Below are 18801 nucleotides of genomic sequence, written 5' to 3'. Positions count from 1 at the left end.
TTGTTTTATTCGGATTTCAATCTTTCAAAAACATAATATTGGAATAGTGCATAGTGGAATCTGTGATACTGCTAAAGGACGAAGACTGGAAAAGAGAGAGGGAGAAACTTAGTGTCAGACACATACTCACAACCGTTCTTGTTCCCAGTCTCACTCACATACAAGTATGTGCAACAGTCCAGTGTTTAAGGGGAGCTCACCCAATCTATTTTGGCCACTTTGTGCCTCTGTCTGCGGCGTTTTGTATCTGCGCATTAGCTGAGAAGACAAGCTCTGCTCTGGGGAGCTGCTGAGTCTGAGATACAATACAATGTAATCTTTAATGGTCCATTATATAGAGACAATGGAAATTTGGTGACTTTTGCTGTCACAGTGCCCAACACACAACATACACGACTGGGGAACAGCACAGGGTCAGCCACACAAAACATCCAATGGAAGATATTGGCCGCGTTCGAGAGGATCAAAATCACAATGTATCAAAGGGAAATTGTGACTGACTGATCTGCAAACAATAATGAGTGATGTGATATGCTGAAAGATGATTTGTAGATCAGAGAGTCGGCAGTCGCCTGCAGTCCTTTTGAACACATGGATTGGGTTTGAGAGCATCAAGCAACATTTTATAGTCATCCAATGTCTGCCATGTTTTTGGATGACATGATGATGTCACGACTGCTTGGTTTACACTAGTTGCCACAGCCACCAAGTCATAATTGTGGTTAAACTCTACCTATTCCTCTTCTTAAAATCTGATTTTAAACCTTGAGTCTAATCTTTACCACACTGCTAACCTTAAATTAAGACCAAAAATATGTTTGTTTTCATACATTTTTTACTATACTGCCAGGGTCTGCCTTTGGTTACTAGTGACAACTAGACCCCAGGTAACTAGACCCAGAGTCGCGCAGCAGTTTAAGGCACTGCTCGAGGCTTCACTACTGACCCGGGTTCGATCCTGGGCTGTATCACAACCGGCCGTGATCGGGAGTCCCATAGGGCGGAGCACAATTGGCCCAGCGTAGTCCGGGTTAGGGGAGGGTTTGGCCAGGGGGGCTTTACAAGTAGGCTGTCATTGTTTATAAGAATTTGTTCTTAAATGACTTGCCTAGTTAAATAAAGGTTAAAATAAAAACAACCTTGCTGCTCCCTAGTTGCCACAAATAAATAAATGCTGCCTATTTCCACAATATCTCAAAATTAGATTTTAAATAACCTTAATCCTATCCTTAACCACACTGCTAAATTAAGACCAAGAAGCTAGTTTGTTTTCATACATTTTTATAATATTTCTACTTTGACTTTATGGCTGTAGTAACTCGTTGAAACCCTGCTCCCTGGGCGCACTGAGTGCTAGTGCGCATGTGATGTTGGTCCATAGAAGGGTCATGAATTGGCATATGCTAACGTGAGTAGATTACCTTGAAAACAACAGTAGAATATCTAGGTCTAGGTTTTACATTACAGTCTAGGTTTTACATTACACCTCAACATATAAGGAAGTTGCATTTTGAATATATAATACATATTTAGCAAAGTACATAAACAATCCCACGAGTTTAAGAAAAAAAACAAAAAAACAAAGCGGACTCGGGTGTCCGTGCTATCTCGCATCCTTGGGACTAGTTGAAATGTAAAATTGTTAAGGGTTATGATATGGATATCCCAAGGATCCCGAATAGCACTGGTTTTATTATACCTCAGTGGGCTTCAAACACTTTAACATTACCCCCGTTGTATCATTGGTGGAAAGCATTCGGCGCGGCGACCTCTAACCAATCAGCGAATTGTTTTCCTGTCCCGGAATGTAATAAATATCGCGGACGATGAAATAGTGAGGGAAAGGACAAATAAGTAATTTCAGAACTGTGTGATTTATAAACCAATACATTATTCAATATAACGTTAATACTTTATTATGCACAACTATTGCTAAATTGTTATCTGGCTTTTAAGAAAATGGGGCCGTGTTGTGATACGAAGGACACACGTAAGGTAAGCTAGCTCGCTTTTAGGCCTCTAGCTAAATTTACGCGGAAAAGGAGGGCAAGTAGCTAGCCAAACTAGCTTGCTAACTGTTTATAGGAAATACTAGCTAGTAATTTGTGCAACGAACAAGTTAGCCAGTTACATCTAAGCAAGAAATTCCAATACCCCCTAACTCATTTGTGGTGTATTGCTTTAGCTAGTAAGCTAAGGTTAATTGGCAAAAATGAGCGAAAAAAAGAGCTGCAGCAAAAAGTCTGCAGTCTCCGCACTGAAGAAACGATGTCCGTCCCCTGAACAGGCTGGTGAGGCCCCGCTCCCTAGTAAGTTAGCCAGAGTGGGCGACGACGTGTCCAGTGAATTAACATCGAATTCTCATGGAAACAAAAATCGGGAAGATGGCGATAAAGTATCAGCCAAGGAAGAGAAGAATGGACATGACGAGAGTGGACTGGACGCTGATGCACAGGTCAGCGCCCCGGAGAGTGCACCAGTCTCTCGCGATCCAAAGAAAGTAGACACAGAGGAAAGTGCTGGAGATTGCCGACCCTCAACTTCAATGGACCAGTCTGATTCGGCCGCAATAGCAGCCGCCAAGGCACTCGCTAGTTCCATAAGAGCAACAACAGATGAGGCGAAACAAACCTCCTGCTCCTCCAAAAAAGTTGTACATCATGAGAGACTGGGACACAAAGTTAAGCGTGGTGACCGTGAGTCTTCAAACGAACGGGCAAAACCTGAAAGGGGCCTTCACACGCAGGCAGCAGCGGCAGACAGCTCTACCTCACTGTGTGGAGTTGACAGGGAGGATGCTGAGGACATGCCCGATGAGGACGACGACTCAATACCTGGATCATCCTCCACACCGAGTTCCTCATTTCCATCAGATAATGACGATGACGGGGAGTGCGCCATAGTATCAGTGAAGATGGCCCCAGAGATCCGACAATCATTGTCCCTTCTAGCACAGGTACAGATGAGGCTGGATACTCTGGAGAAGAAAGGTGCGTGGCTCCACCAGCGGTTAGAGCTGAAGATGAGCTGCCAGCGCCGTCCACACCTGGACCAGCGCAGCTCAATCACACAAGCCATCCCCGACTTCTGGGTCACGGCAGTATCCTTTTGAATACTCTTTCAAACGCACACAGTGACACACACACACTTTTCCAGATGGCAACAAATTACCCTCATGGTCCCAATTCATGTGCCTGTGAATTATGTGCATAGACACTGTATATGTTGGTGAGTGTGTAGGTATGTCACATTTATTTTTCTCTTGACTCAAAGCTCAGTTGTTGAACCACCCTCATCTCTCTGCTCACATCGACGAAACCGATGAAGACGCTCTCAGTTACATGACCAACCTTGAAGTAATTAAATATTCCCAGTGAAAATGTAATGAATCTTTATATTCTTCAGAATAAATAACCTATTGCTCCCCTGAATTTAAAATGTCTTGTCTCCTATGTAGATTGAATCCTTCAAAAACAACAAGCTTGGCTACAGAATCGGGTTCCACTTCAGGCAGAACCCTTACTTCCAAAACGTCATCATAGTGAAGGAGCTCCACCTTGGAATGGGAGGTGAGTGACAGATCCAGTTCATATCTGTCTTGCTTGTCATCTCTTACGTAAACGGACCCGGCTGGTGCACAACAATTGAGTATAAGGGCAAATTAAGTCACCATCTCTAAACAGAGACTTTAGAATGCGACATTTAGACATTGGACAGGTTAACACAAGAACAGGACTACCGTGGGATTCTGGCAGGAATGGGGGTCAAGTTTGGGACAGGACCGAACAGGATCAATAGTCCACAGGGACGGGCAGTGCAGGAATTATTTACAGTTGAGGAACAAAGTTATTTGTGTTGTAAGCAGTTTTAGGATGACATCATTTTGAGTTTTTTCTTTTTCTACCGCTCCTCACTATAGTAACACGTGTTCTTCAGTCCTCAAATTTTGGTATTTGTGACCGACTGGCTCGATTTGGTCTTGTGTAGCAAAATTTGAAATTGTATTTTTTACATTGGATAAAACACTACAGTTGGGGAACAATGGGAAAGTAATTGTGCTTTGAAAGTTGATAAACCTCACTTTTGAGAAAATGGCCTTTGAATGTTTTGGTACACCTACTGGAGAGCTCTTTGTCTACAACCATTCAGCATCGTTCACACACTCTTAAGCTTTAGCCACACCCATCTCTTTAAGGGTTGAGCCGTGCGTTGTGTACTAACAGCAGTCAACCACCCAACCTAACTGTTTAACTTTGGCTAGCTTGCTAGCTACTTCCAGACACAAATGCAAGAACAGCTCACTCTGATCATTTTACTTGCCCTTGCGGAGCTGGATATGCTGTGTTTGTTATCCAGAGCGTTGGTGACTGCAACTGTGCTTCTGGCATCAAAATATTATTATATTTTTTTCAACGTTTACTGACACCGGCCATTTAAAAGGGTGTTGAGCGTTTGTAAATTTGTCCATTATTCTGCGCTCTGGTACACTCTGAGTGCTTGAAATCGGAGTAGATAGCCAGAGTGAATTTACCAGCTACGTCTATCAACAGCTGTTGCGGTGACATGAACATTCTATTGAAGGTCCAAAAAAAGCAGTAACCGATTAATCAGACGATTTTTTTTATTTATTTTTTATATATGTATTTGTAATAATGACAATTACAACACTGAATGAACACTTTTTTTTATTATAACTTAATATAATATATAAATAAAATCCATTTAGTCTCAAATAAAATAATGAAACATGTTCAATTTGGTTTAAATAATGCAAAAACAGTGTTGGAGAAGTAAAAGTGCAATATGTGCCATGGAATAAAGCTAATGTTTAAGTTCCTTGCTCAGAACATGAGACCATATGAAAGCTGGTGGTTCAAGATTCCCAGTTCTTCAATATTCCCAGTTAAGAAGTTTTAGGTTGTGGTTATTATAGGAATTATGATGCGTCGACTATTTCTCTCTCTACCATTTGTATTTCATATACCTTTGGCTATTGGATGTTCTTATAGGCACTTTAGTATTGCCAGCCTAATCTCGGAAGTTGATAGGCTTGAAGTCATAAACAGCGCTGTGCTTCAACTATTGCTAAGAACTGCTTGCAAACGCAGTAAAGTGCTGTTTGAATGAATGCTTAGGAGCCTGCTGCTTCCTTCCACCACTCAGACTGCGCTATCAAATCATAGACATATAATAGACACAGCAATACGAGCCTTTGCTTATTAATATGGTCAAATCCGGAAACTATCATTTCGGAAACAAAATGTTTATTCTTTCAGTGAAATACGGAACCGTTCCATATTTTATCAAATGGGTGGCAATCCTAAGTCTAAATATTGCTGTTACATTGTACAACCTTCAATGTTATGTCATAATTATGTAAAATTCTGGCAAATTAGTTCATCGGGCCAGGTGGCCCAAACTGTTGCATATACCCTGACTCTGCTTGCACTGAATGCAAGAGAAGTGACACAATTTCCCTAGTTAATATTTCCTGCTAACATTAATTTATTTTAACTAAATATGCAGATAAAAAAATATGTACTTCTGTGTATTGATTTTAAGAAGGGCATTGATGTTTATGGCTAGGTACATTTGTGCTTTTCTTTCCTGTGAATGTGCCTTTGTTAAATCATCATCCATTTGGCGACATTGAAGTAGGCTGTGAATCGATGATAAATTAACAGGCACCGCATTGATTATATGAAACGCAGGACAAGCTAGTTAATTATTATGAGAGGTTTAACCTCTTACATCTATGGGGGCGCTATTTCATTTTTGGATGAAAAACGTTCCCGTTTTAAACAAGATATTTTGTCACAAAAAGATGCTCGACTATGCATATAATTGATACCATTCGAAAGAAAACACTCTGACGTGTCCAGAAATACCAAGATATTCTCTGTGCGTAGAGAGAACGTGAGCCCTAGAACGTGAGCTTCAGGCAAAACCAAGATGAGATGGCATCCAGGAAATGACAAGGATTTGAGGCTCTGTTTTCCATTGTCTCCTTAAATGGCTGTGAATGCGAGAGGAATGAGCCTGCCCTTTCTGTCGTTTCCCCAAGGTGTCTGCAGCATTGTGACGTATTTGTAGGCAGATCATTGGAAGATTGACCATAAGAGACCACATTTACCAGGTTTCCGCCCGGTGTCCTGCGCCGAAATTGGTGCGCAAAAGTCACCTGCCAGTATTTTTCCATGCGATACAGAGAAGAAAGCAAGCTTCCACGAACTGCATATCAATGAAGAGATATGTGAAAAAACACCTTGAGGATTGATTCCAAACAACGTTTGCCATGTTTCGGTCGATATTATGTAGTTAATCCGGAAAAAGTTTTACGTTGTAGGTGACTGAATTTTCGGTTCGTTTCGGTAGCCAGACGCAATGTAGAAAACGGAACGATTTCTCCTACACACAGACGCTTTCAGGAAAAACTGCGCATTTGGTATGTAACTGAGTCTCCTCATTGAAAACATCAGAAGCTCTTCAAAGGTAAATGATTTTATTTATTTGGTTATCTGGTTTTTGTGAAAATGTTGCGTGCTAAATGCTACTCAAAATGCTATGCTAGCTTTGCATACTCTTACACAAATTAGTCAATTTCTATGGTTCAAAAGCATATTTTGAAAATCTGAGATGACAGTGTTAAGAAAAGGCTAAGCTTGAGAGCAGACGCATTATTTTCATTTTATTTGCGATTTTCAGAAATCGTTAACGTTGCGTTATGCTAATGAGCCTGAGGCTTTAGTCACACACCCGGATCCGGGATGGGGAGTTTCAAGAAGTTAATGCTAGCAACTTACCTTGGCTCCTTGCAGCTACAAGGTCCTTTTGATGCTGCACTCGCGTAACAGGTAGTCAGCCTGCCACGCAGTTTCCTCGTGGATTGCAATGTAATCGGCGTCCAAAAAGCAGATTACTGATTTAAATCGGTCGACCTCTAGTTACTACCCAGCATGAATCTGCAGGTAGCTAACCAACCAGGTTAAATGTTAGCTGGCTAACATTAGACTATAACTAGCAAAGCAAAGGCTCTGAGATACAAATAATATTACTACACAGATCATACAAGTAATGTGTAGCTAACAGTACACTAACTTGAAATGAAAATTACTTTGACAAAATTAGGAATGTGTAATATCTGAAAATTTAGCTAGCTAGACTATCTTACCCATATACATGGACGGATTCTTCTCTTGCGGGTGCCATGGTTCACCTTAGTTTGTAATCCGGAGACAACTGTGTTCTCCATCTCCTTAGCTATCATACTCTAATTCCACTTATTTCAAAACTTGGTCCTCCAGAAAGTGGAGAAACTCTAATGCAGTTATACTATGCGATATCTTTAAAAAAAACATGCTGTGTTAGACAGGATTACCTACACATAAGTTTAATGCTAGCGAGCAAAGGTAAAAATCTGTCCTTCTGCCCCTGAACAAGGCAGTTCCTAGGATGTCATTGAAAATAAGAATTTGTTCTTAACTGACTTGCCTAGTTAAATAAACATACTGACCAGCTCAAATAAACAAAAGCGTGCTACATGGCAGTCCAATCCGAACTCCTCTCTCGGCATGTCCAGCCCACTCATTATCTCAGCCAATCGTGGATAGCGGCAAGGTTACTGTCTTTCTGTGGCTAAATCAACTAGGTTCGTAATTAAAATATATATTTGTATTTACACATGGCATACAATTTAGCCACAGTAAGGCACATGAAAGTTCACATCTTCCAGAAGGCATTTCTGCCAAAAAATGCATTTTGATAAATAAATAAAAATGTACATCCAAATGGCTCTCCTGTGAAGTATAGACTCGTGACATATGCCAAATATACTGAAACGAGAACAGTCACTCTCCTCAACTTTGAGCCAGGCGAGACTGGTATGCATGTTACTGACACTTTCCCTCCATGTACATCTAAGTGCAATATGCGCTGCATTGTACTGGACCAACTGACATTCATCGTCTTTTGCCGCACATTTCCTTTGAATGACACAGCTGGGCAGTAGTCCAGGTTTGACGAAACTAGGGCCCGTACGACCTGTCTGGTCGACTAAGATGTCAAGAAGGCAGAGCGACGCCCTATCATGGACAGACTTCTTCCCATTTTAGCAACCATTTGAATCTATATATTTTGACAATGACAGCTTGCTATCTAGGGTTACATCCAGTAGTTTAGTCTCCTCAACTTACTCAATAGCCACATTATTCAATAATAGATCTAAACGAGGTTGAGTGAGTGATTTGTCCCAAATATTATGCTTTCAGTTTGAGATATTTAGCACCAGCCTATTGCTAGTTACCCATTCTAAAATTGACTGGAGCTCTATGTTAAGTGTTTATTTAATTCACTGTTGCTGCCAACGTGTTTTTGTTAAGTCATCAGCGTACATAGGCACACAGGCTTTATTCAAAGTCAGTGGAAGGTAATTTGTTAAAACAAACAATAATGGTCCTAGACCAGTGGTGGAAAAAGTATCACATTTTCATACTTGGGTAGAAGTAAAGATGCCTTTAAAAGAAAATAACTCCAGTAAAAGTGAGTCATCCAGTAAAATACTACTTCAGTAAAAGTGAGTCACCCAGTAAAATACTACTTCAGTAAAAGTGAGTCACCCAGTAAAATACTACTCAAGTAAAAGTATTTGGTTTTAAATGTACTTAAGTATCAAAAGAAAGTATATATCATTTTAAAGTGTCTTATATTATGCAAACCAGACACAATTCTTGTTTTTTAAAATATATAGATAGTCAGGGGCACAGTTCAATATTCAGACATAATATACAAACAAAGCATTTGTGTTTTGAGTCTGCCAGATCAGAGGCAGTAGGGATGACCAGGGATGTTCTCTTGCTAAGTGTGTGAATTAGACAATTTTCCTGTCCTGCTAAGCATTCAAAGTGTAACGAGTACTTTTGGGTGTCGGGGAAAATGTTAGGCGTAAAACGTATATATATTCTTTATGAATGTAGTAAAGTAAAAGTTGTCAAACATATATAAATAGTAAAGTATAGATTCCCAAAAAACGACTTAAGTAGTACTTTAAAGTGTTTTTACTTTAGTACTTTACACCACTGCCCTAGCCGGCTGTAGTGCGGTACACCACACTCAACTGAATTTGCATGAGAGAGGCTTCCATTAACAATAACCCTCTGTTCTATTGGAGGGGTAACTCTCAAACCATAGTAAGGCAGAGGATGCAAATCCATAACACCCAACCTTTTTTCAGCAATGGGTTATGATCAATGACATCAAAAGCTGCATGGAGTCTAACAAAACAGCTCCTTCAATCTTCTTACTATCAATTTCTTTCAGCCAATAATCAGTCATCTGTGTCAGTCCCGAGCATGTAGTGCCCTTCGCCAAAGCATGCTGAAAGTCTGTTAGTTTGTTTTCTGTAAAATAACTTTATTTGATCAAACACCCCCCCCCCCCCCCGGTCGGCTGTTTGAACCATTAAAGGACGCTCTGCTATTTTTGGGTAGTGAAATGATCTTTGCCTTGTTCCATGGCACACACCGTCTTCTAGGCTGAAATTGAAGATGTGTCAGGATTCACAATGTATTCTGCTACCAACCTCAGCAATTGACCATCCAGGTTGTTGGTACCAAGTGGTTTGTCCTTATTTATAGATAGCAAAAATGTATCAGCTGGGCAAGCAATGGAAAGTAGCTACCAGTGAGCGAACAGCTCTCGTGTCTTGTCAGGGGCCATTGCTATGAAAACACTCAGCAGGGAGTGATCGCCGAGCAGCTAACGGAAGTTATTTCTGCATGTTAAAAGGAGCACGGGACTGGAGTAATTTTATATTGGGACAGGAAAGTTGTCGAGGTCATGGAACTGTTGTGGGACACCGACAGTATGGGGAAAATATTGACAGGACAAGACTCCCATGTCAACACAGGTGTAATCTGGGTTTAGGTGTAAATGAGGCCAATAATGACAATATCCTTCCTCTGTTTCATGTCCTCTTACAGGATCTCCAGTGTCTTTCTCCGACCCCATCCTGTGGTACCGCGGGCAGAATCTGACGCTCCACAGTGAACCCAGGAGATCGGGACGTGGCATCTACCAGACCTTCTTCAGCTGGTTCAGCGACCACACCAGCCCTGGCCGGGACGATATAGCACAGGTAACGGCATGCTCACTGCTTGGCACAGGTTGTGAGCTGGTGCACAGTCTGACATGCATGAAGTAATCCAGCACACACATTCAACATTTTAGTCAACAGATTTTTCACCTAGTCGGCTCAGTGAATCCAACCAGCGAACTTTCGGTTACTGGCCCAACGCTCTTAGCCGCTAGGCTATTTGCCATCCATTGCACAGTTCCACTGGTGACCACACGACTGCCATTATTTTAGGCTCGAACACTCAGCGTTACTCCACTATTCCAACACACTGTTCTGTTCCGTGTGAATCTATAGATACTGAAGGATGACCTTTTCAGAAACCCTCTGAGATACTACCTGACTCCACTGTGGGAACCCAGGCAGAATGGCAGGTAAAGCTTCCCAACAAAACCTCTTCTTGTGGAACTAAGTTCAATAAGGACTGTTCCATCTCCATGATACTATTACCACTTTAATATGTGCCATAATGTAGCCTAAAATGATACCAAACACTTTTATTAGAAAGCATTTTGTGTATAAACAAAAACAGGACATGTCAGGTCTCTTGATTGTCCTAACTATCACAACTAGGGATGCAAATTTCAGTCCATTTTGCTGCCGACTAACTGATCCCCATTATCTGGTCAACAAACTGTTAAATATTTTCCAAACAGCAAAATTACTGACCAACATAAGACTATGCATGCATACCACTGGGCTAGATGCATAGAAGGAACAGGCATTTTTCATTAAGAGCTTAATGTAAACAGGCAAAATAGCAAACCTATTATTGAACATGCACTTCCTGTAATGAAGCAGCTAATAAAACAACATTTTCAAACTTTCACCAGAATGTAAGTCTGTCAAACACAGTTCTTAACAGCACACCTGATGTGAGCGGTTCCATATGACAGAGGTCAACATCTCTGTTAGAAACATGGAAAGAGAGGGAATCCAATAGCAACAACTGATGGGTTGCTAATATGACTGGGATGGTGCCTTTGGCTTCTGGACAATGAAAGAAAGTTGACATGAAAACCAATAGAAGAGGAGAGAAATGCTGGTTAATGGCATGAGGAAATCTTAAAATGATTGCCTCCATGTTTCTGTGGATGGATTTTGGCAAGGCTTCTTTGAAGCAAATTAAGACATGCCTCATTATTTGAAGTAAAGTAATATTTTCAGGTTTCAAACATTTATTCTACATCAAGCTCATATTGCAAAGTGGTGGGTGAAGCACTGATAGGCTGCCTACCGTTTGCTTTATATGCACTCGAATGGCAAATGAGGCAAACTTGTTGAGATTGAGAAATAAAAGTGGCTATTTTTAATCGTGGTGATCAAAACGGTTTAACAGGCGAATTCTTTTAGAATTATTTGTTGCACAATGACTGGGCTGACAAAAGCACTTCACTCCAGTACCAGCTTTTTGTAGAGCTACTCTCGCGCTGTTAACATCCCTGACCACAACATCTGGTTCCAACAGCACCAGTGGGCCCAAGCCAGCTGACAACAGCAACAGGGATGATTGTGTGGTGATCTCCGACTCGGATGATGACGAAGACCAGGCCGAAGAGCAGGCTAAGCCTGGACGAGGTCATAGCAGGGAAGAGGAGGATGAAGATGAGGACGAGGTGCATGGGGGCCAAGATGCAGGTTAGAGAAGACTAATGAACCTGATTCTAGTGCTTTAGGGCCACACTGTCTGCTGGTTTTCCTCTACCTCCTGAGAAATGTGTATAAGTGTATAGCAAGATGTCCCTGTAAGAGTAAGCAGGTGAAACTGAATAGACAGCGGATATGTCCTGAGAATCAGATGAAAAAGCCCACAGGAGGATGGTGACAGAGAGGTGGTGAGATGGTAAGACATTTTCCACAAGCAGAAATATTATATGAGAACCACATAGCATGTGGAAGTTTGTTGGCTCTGCTGGTCAGCTTTGCAGCTCAGTTCAGAACATGAAGTCATTGTTTGGATGAAATTCTATTTATTCCAATGGTTCAGGAGGACTATTTTTACATGCAAACTCAGCAGCTTATTCACACTGATCTGCCAAATCCAGTAGACCCAAAGACTTTGTACAAATACCCCTTATTTAAATGTACGGTCATTGGAAGTAATTTTTTAAATGTTTACTGTGTTAAGGTGTGCTTTGTTTATACATTTTGGTTACCTGATACTTCAATCCACCACTTACTGTTTTTACCATTCTCTCACATTTTATTGCTGGGGGAACCAAAATCAACAGTTTTGACCAATTGTACCACACAATTATATTCCTACTCCTTTTCAACATTCACCATTGTTAAATCCCTGTTTATATCCCGTGCCAATCACTCCATTTGCTCAAAGTGGGAAGCCCATTATAAAAGGTCTGAACATCTCCATTCTCCAGTGTCTGATGACAGCGGCCAGGAGGCCAGAGAGGATGAGGACTCGTACGGAGAGGATGAAGAGGTGGATGAATCACGAGGTCGCGAGGTTAGAGACCAAGATGACGAGGAGGATATTGAGGTGGACGAAGACGCGGACGTGTGCTAAGATTGTTCATTTTTCCCAGTTTCCTTTCTTATTATGCACAAAATCAAAATTATTAATCCATTCTAAGTTCTTCATTGCCTTTTTAATAATCAGGGCAAATTAAAAAAGCAGACACAATGTTTTGACCTCCTGGTCAGTCCACCTTTTGAGTACTTTAACTTGGTGTAAAAAATACCTTGTTTCACCTTTAACATTCTGTCATAAAGCGCACATGTTAAAAAACATGTTTTCCCATTTCAAGACTATAGCAGGTGCCTGTTAAGTGACAAGTAAAGTGAGTTGACGATTTTCTTCAATTAGCCATAAAATCCCTCTTAACAGGGAGAATGGAAGCTTGTCTTGTGCAACAGGGAGGGGCAATTTGAATGCAAACTTCACCTCAAAAAATAAAATTGTTAAAACATTTCTAGTGTCAACCCTGTTACCCATAGATAGACATGTTATGCTCAACCCGTATAGTTTTCCACCACAAAACTCTAGAAAATTGCCAAAAAGAATCAAACCAGCTCACCTGCATTTGTGCACAAGTTCTACTTAAAGTATCAAAGGGATGCAAAAGGCACTCATTTCGTCAAACAACCAGTATGTTTTGATTTTTGTTTAAAATTTAGATCCCAGTAATTAAGAGACTCTAAGGAGCCATGCCGATCTTAATTCTGCATTGTAAAAGGTATTCGTTCTTGAGTCATTCACTCTTGTTGATAGGGCTACTCAACACAAAATGGAAAGAAAAGTAATACAATCATATTAAATGAGGTTTGAGACTGCGAAAATTTGAGAGAATCTGTTGTTGCAAGTAATTCTATAAAACAATCCTAGATATTTTACTGACAGGTATCAGTGATCATGTCTTGAACTTTTCCTATTGTAAATCTGATATTTGACGAGGTAAAAAGGTGATTTTATTTTTTTGTTGATGGGTTGTAATCATTTACAAAACATTGTCTCGGATGCACTTCGTACTGAACCAAATCTTGTTCTCAGGGATGACCTAGTCGTGGGTGTTTTCATGGAAGGAAACTCGTTTATTTTAGGGACCGTATAAGGTTCTTACACACCTGGCATTGTTTGGGTGTATCTGTGTAAATAAGTTTATTCTACAGTAGTTTGTTAGTTTAAGGTAAATCTAGGTAATGTGTCACCAGTGTTTTGCCTTTTCTATCATCAACTTAGTGTGTAGCTCTACACCCATATTCCCATATTTTCTAGTCAGTGTATTCATTTAAATAACTTTAAAGCCGGAATCCTTCATGGCGACACAGCCACGTCCGTTTGCGATATTACAACAAAGTCGTTACTGCAAATAACACTTTTTCCCCTCTGATGTCATTGCAAAGCGCGATTGAAGAGCACAATATGTACTGCAATGCTTTACTGCTCCTCAGCCAGTGGTGCTGTTTCCCGCTACTCTGGATTCCATCTTTAAATATATTTTAACAAATTGATTGAAATCCAACATTTTGTCATGAATTGTAATATTTTGAGCTTGTTGCATTGTTTTTATCTTTTAGAAACTGGCATCATCACAAGTTTTTTTTTTTTTTTTTGTGCATGAAGTAAAGTTAAGTCACGATGATGTTTGAATGGTGTGCTGTCCAGAGCGAATATTTGCATTGAGTGGTCTGACGAAGTAGCATAACTGTAGCCACGGGTTGCTCTTAAACTACAGTAACAATACTAGTGCTTTTATGTTATTTCTTTTCCACACAAACTGATGGCATTGGCATGTACATATTTAAAGTTAACCTTTTGTGCAGAGTACAGATCTGTTAATCTTAAATCGTTATCTGTAACCATCTGGAATTTGAAATATAGTGTACATTAACAGAAAGTTATATTTTGTGTGCTGAATTTTATAGTATGCTGTAGTTTTGAAAAAAAAAAGTTTGTTTTTTAAGATGTCCACATTTTGAATCAGACTTAATTAAATAGCAAGTTATTTATTTTTGCTTACTGTTTTTAATTGTTTAAATGTTGATATTAGAAATTGTTAGGGTGACACAATCAGCCTGTACTAGCCATACTTAACTGGTAGACTGTGATCTGGTTCAATATGGAACTCAGTCCAGTTCCACTTACTGCTGTTGAGCGTTATAATAGAATGCACACGGTGCAATTTCAGAATGTGTTATTGTAATGGCAGTTTTCCTCTTATGTCATTCACTGATAGACCTTTTTTAGAGAGCTATTTATGTGTCAGAAAATTACAGTTTATCACGGTGCAGTTTATCATGGCGCTGGTAGGTAAGTTAGGTTGTAGTTATTGCCAGAAATTGTGCCCAGGGGCCTCGACCCTCCCCCCAATTTGATTTTGTTGAGTCACTCAGGTATCATATGAACACACACAAGACATGGCAATGTGTAGAATTGCAGGAATTTAGCTAAAATTGTCCTTTTTTTATATATCTGCCAACAAGTGGGGTTTGAACGGTTTGGGTTAAATGGGTTGCTCGGTGGGGGTTACTATGATGATAAATTACAATATTCCTCTGGACCTTTGCCACCTAGGAACTTTTGTGACCAGACCTCAAATAATTGACTACCTATGAAAGTTGTTCGGGAAATGCAATGTTCTGGATGGAATATATTGCCAAACCAGAAGATGGCAGTATACAAAAGCAAGGATATTTGGTATCGCTACTCTGAACTGCTTTTGTAACCCAAATGATGGGTACAGTCAATTTGGTACAAATGATTGAACAAATGGTATTTTGACTTGGAAGCAAAGGCCTACTGTGTATCCAAGGTAACTGCATCCCTGAGCTTACCTTTCTTTGCCCAATGATTAAGTATGTTTAATACAGTGGATCTCAGCATGAAAGAGGTTGATACGCAAGATGAGATTCCCAAATGACAACTGACTTTGACATTATGACAGCAAAGACATTGTATTCACAATATGTTTAGGTTGGCCAATTCTTATGTGAACAGGCAAAGGGGCTTGGAAGACACCAAACATTATTGTATAATTTATGGTTTGATGTCAACCTGTATCCCAGTTCAGATATGACGCAGGTGCCAGTATGTGATATCATTTAGGAATGTGGATTCACATGCTAGCTCTTGGCTCTGAAAATAGCCTCAAGGTGGACATTTTTGGACAGGCCCGGACAAAGGAGCAGCGGCAATGGCACACTTAAACCCTTGATTCCTTTTTTAATGCACAATTATAAATATTCAACTAGCAAAAACCTGTCCTGTTAGCTCCAGAACATACGAGACATGCCGTCTAGGAGGGGCACTTACTAATAGCTCTGGGGAAAAACAGCATACAGACGCCATCAAATAATCACACAACGACCAACACTTTCTCAGCCTCATCTTGTTTCAGCTCTGCTCACTTGGATTCAGACCAGTGGATTACTGTACCACCTCATGGGCTCTAGTGCAAAAACCACATATGCTTTTCTGTGTACGAGTTAATTATGGAGGTGGTTTCCACAATATTGATCATGGTAAACAGATGTACGGAATGCAGACAACCATGTTATCCAGAGACGTGTTGGAGCTTGTGGTTGCAGCACCATAGGGTAAAAGACTGTTTCATAATGAGTGACAGAAGATAAAGCTTTGTTAGATTCCAGCTGGGGTCAAGTCAATGTGATTACACACATCTCCCTGTTAGATACAGTAAGTCTGACGTCTACCTTCTCTGGTTTTATCAGGAACGTTACTGAACTCATCAGGCACTTGTAGTGAGCCTTGTCCAAAGACGACCCCCAGCCTATGTGACGGGATAGGCTCAACCATGATCCGTAAATCATCTTTGCATCTTAGTACAACATGGTGCCCGGGAAATACCAGCTACTTGACAATGTGTATGCATGTTTGTGTGTGTGTGCATGTGTATCACCACCTGTCATAGTATGTACTATGCTTGTGGTGAGTAAGATAAGTTACGAGAAGTTCCACTGAGCAAGAGAAGACGTGGAGGGAGTGAGAATAGAGAGCAAGAAGGAGCGTGGGAGACGAAGAGTGGAGAGAGATAGATGATTGGACTGATTAGCCTCAGCCTGGCCTCCCAGGTCCTGACAGATATGCACATCAGATGGATGACTGTTATCTGAAAGATCCTAGAGAGCATGGTGACTACTCAGCTCTGCCTCGTCAAAGAGAGAGGGAGGCATGATCTCACTAGAATGTGTGAGCACCCCCCCACCACACATATACTTGTACAGTCGTGGCCAAAAGTTTTGAGAATGACACATTAATTTTCACAAAGTCTGCTGCCTCAGTTTGTATGATGGCAATTTGCATATACTCCAGAATGTTATGAAGAGTGATCAAATGAATTGCAAAGTCCCTCTTTGCCATGCAAATGACCTGAATCCCCAGAAAACATTTCCACTACATTTCACAGCCCTGCCACAAAAGGGCCAGCTGACATGTCAGTGATTCTCATTAACACAGGTGTGAGTGTTGACAAGGACAAGGCTGGAGATCACTCTGTTATGCTGATTGAGTTCGAATAACAGACTGGAAGCTTCAAACGGAAAGTGGTGCTTGGAATCATCATCATCTTCTTTCAACCATGGTTACTTGCAAGGAAACACGTGCTTGTTCTTGTGTGGAGTTGCTTCTCAGCCAAGGGAGTGGGCTCACTCACAATTTTGCCTAAGAACACAGCCATGAATAAAGAATGATACCAACACATCCTCCGAGAGTAACTTCTCCCAACCATCCAGGAACAGTTTGGTGATGAACAATGCCTTTTCCAGCATGATGGAGCACCTTGCCATAAGGCAAAAGTGATAAGTGGCTCGGGGAACAAAACATCAATATTAGGGACCATGGCCAGGAAACTCCCCTGACCTTAATCCCATTGAGAACTTGTGGTCAATCTTCAAGAGGCAGGTGGACAAACAAAAACCCACAAATTCTGACAAACTCCAAGCATTAATTATGCAAGAATCGGCTGCCATCAGTCAGGGTGTGGCCCAGAAGTTAATTGACAGCATGCCAGGGCGGATTGCAGAGGTCTTGAAAAAGAAGGATCAACTTCATGTAATTGTCAATAAAATCCATTGACATGTATGAAATGCTTGTAATTATACTTCAGTATCCCATAGTAACATCTGACAAAAATATCTAAAGACACTGTAGCAGCAAACTTTGTGGCAATTAATATTTGTGTCATTCTCAAAACTTGTGGCCACGACTGTACACACACACACACGCCTGCACACTCGCTTACATGCAAGCATACACAGTGGCGCAGTGGTCTGAATGGAGCAGCAGTCAAAGGCACTGCATCTCAATGCTAGAGGTGTCACTACAGACCCTGGTTCGATTCCAGGCTGTATCACAACCGGCCGTGATTGGGAGTCCCATAGGATGGCGCACACATGGCCCAGCATTGTCCGGTTTAGGGTTTGGCCGGGGTTGTTGTAAATAAGAATGTGTTCTTAACTGCCTTGCCTAGTTAAATAAAATGTAAATGAACACAGACACACACACAGGCTTAACAGCCTCCTACCGTACATGCTGTGCACACCACAGGCTGTAGTACACAAAGAAAGAAGCATCTTTGTACCACAATAACTCCTTGGTTTGCCCTCACTGATTTCTGTTGGAGGGCAATGAATTTACGCAAATTACAATGCAAGGTCTATGGTCTCGCCATAACAATGAAACACCTGGGGAGGGATGATTGGAGAGAGACAGAGACGTTATTACCCAGGAATAATTGGTTGATTTTCAATTGAATGGGAGTAGATGAGAAGAGAGCTGATTGAAGTGGAATATGCTTATGTGTGCCTACTGCTCAATATTGTTTGAGAATCTGACTGAGTATGTCTGGTGTCTTGTGTATGCAAGTGAGCCCGGTTCTCACTTCAACAGCTTGACTGACTTCACAAAGTGGATCTCCACTCTCCAAATGGAAGAAGAGAAAGACAAACATGGGAGGTGATTATGGTCCAGGAAAGATGGAGAAGAAGTGGAGATTTTAATGAATCAAAAATAACAGTCCCTTCAAACCCTTTATTGCCCAAAAATCTGCCATAGAGAATCCATATTTAATGAGCCTTAGCACGCTCATCCATTCTGCTCTTACCGGAGTGGCGACAGATGTATCTCCCAAGACAGATGCACTGTACATTACTCATCCCTGTAGCATTTTTCAATATCCTTCACCCCCCCCCCCGTA

The 18801-nt window shown here is 40.9% G+C and overlaps 1 protein-coding gene across 1 annotated transcript; it reads left to right on the top strand.

The window, feature by feature from the left end:
• The first annotated feature begins 1682 nt into the window (after window positions 1-1682).
• LOC135528261 (uncharacterized) lies at window positions 1683-14596 on the top strand. The gene is made up of 7 exons (XM_064957225.1): window positions 1683-3100; window positions 3279-3356; window positions 3458-3569; window positions 9978-10132; window positions 10427-10503; window positions 11598-11767; window positions 12508-14596. The coding sequence occupies exons 1-7, from the start codon at window positions 2213-2215 to the stop codon at window positions 12651-12653; spliced, it is 1626 nt and encodes a 541-aa protein (XP_064813297.1). The 5' UTR covers window positions 1683-2212; the 3' UTR covers window positions 12654-14596.
• Window positions 14597-18801: the final 4205 nt, after the last annotated feature.

This window comes from Oncorhynchus masou, chromosome 33, assembly GCF_036934945.1.
Source record: "Oncorhynchus masou masou isolate Uvic2021 chromosome 33, UVic_Omas_1.1, whole genome shotgun sequence".
Classification (NCBI taxonomy): domain Eukaryota; kingdom Metazoa; phylum Chordata; class Actinopteri; order Salmoniformes; family Salmonidae; genus Oncorhynchus; species Oncorhynchus masou.
Note: the sequence above shows the minus strand (reverse complement) of the source record. Positions and strands in the feature narration are given on the sequence as shown.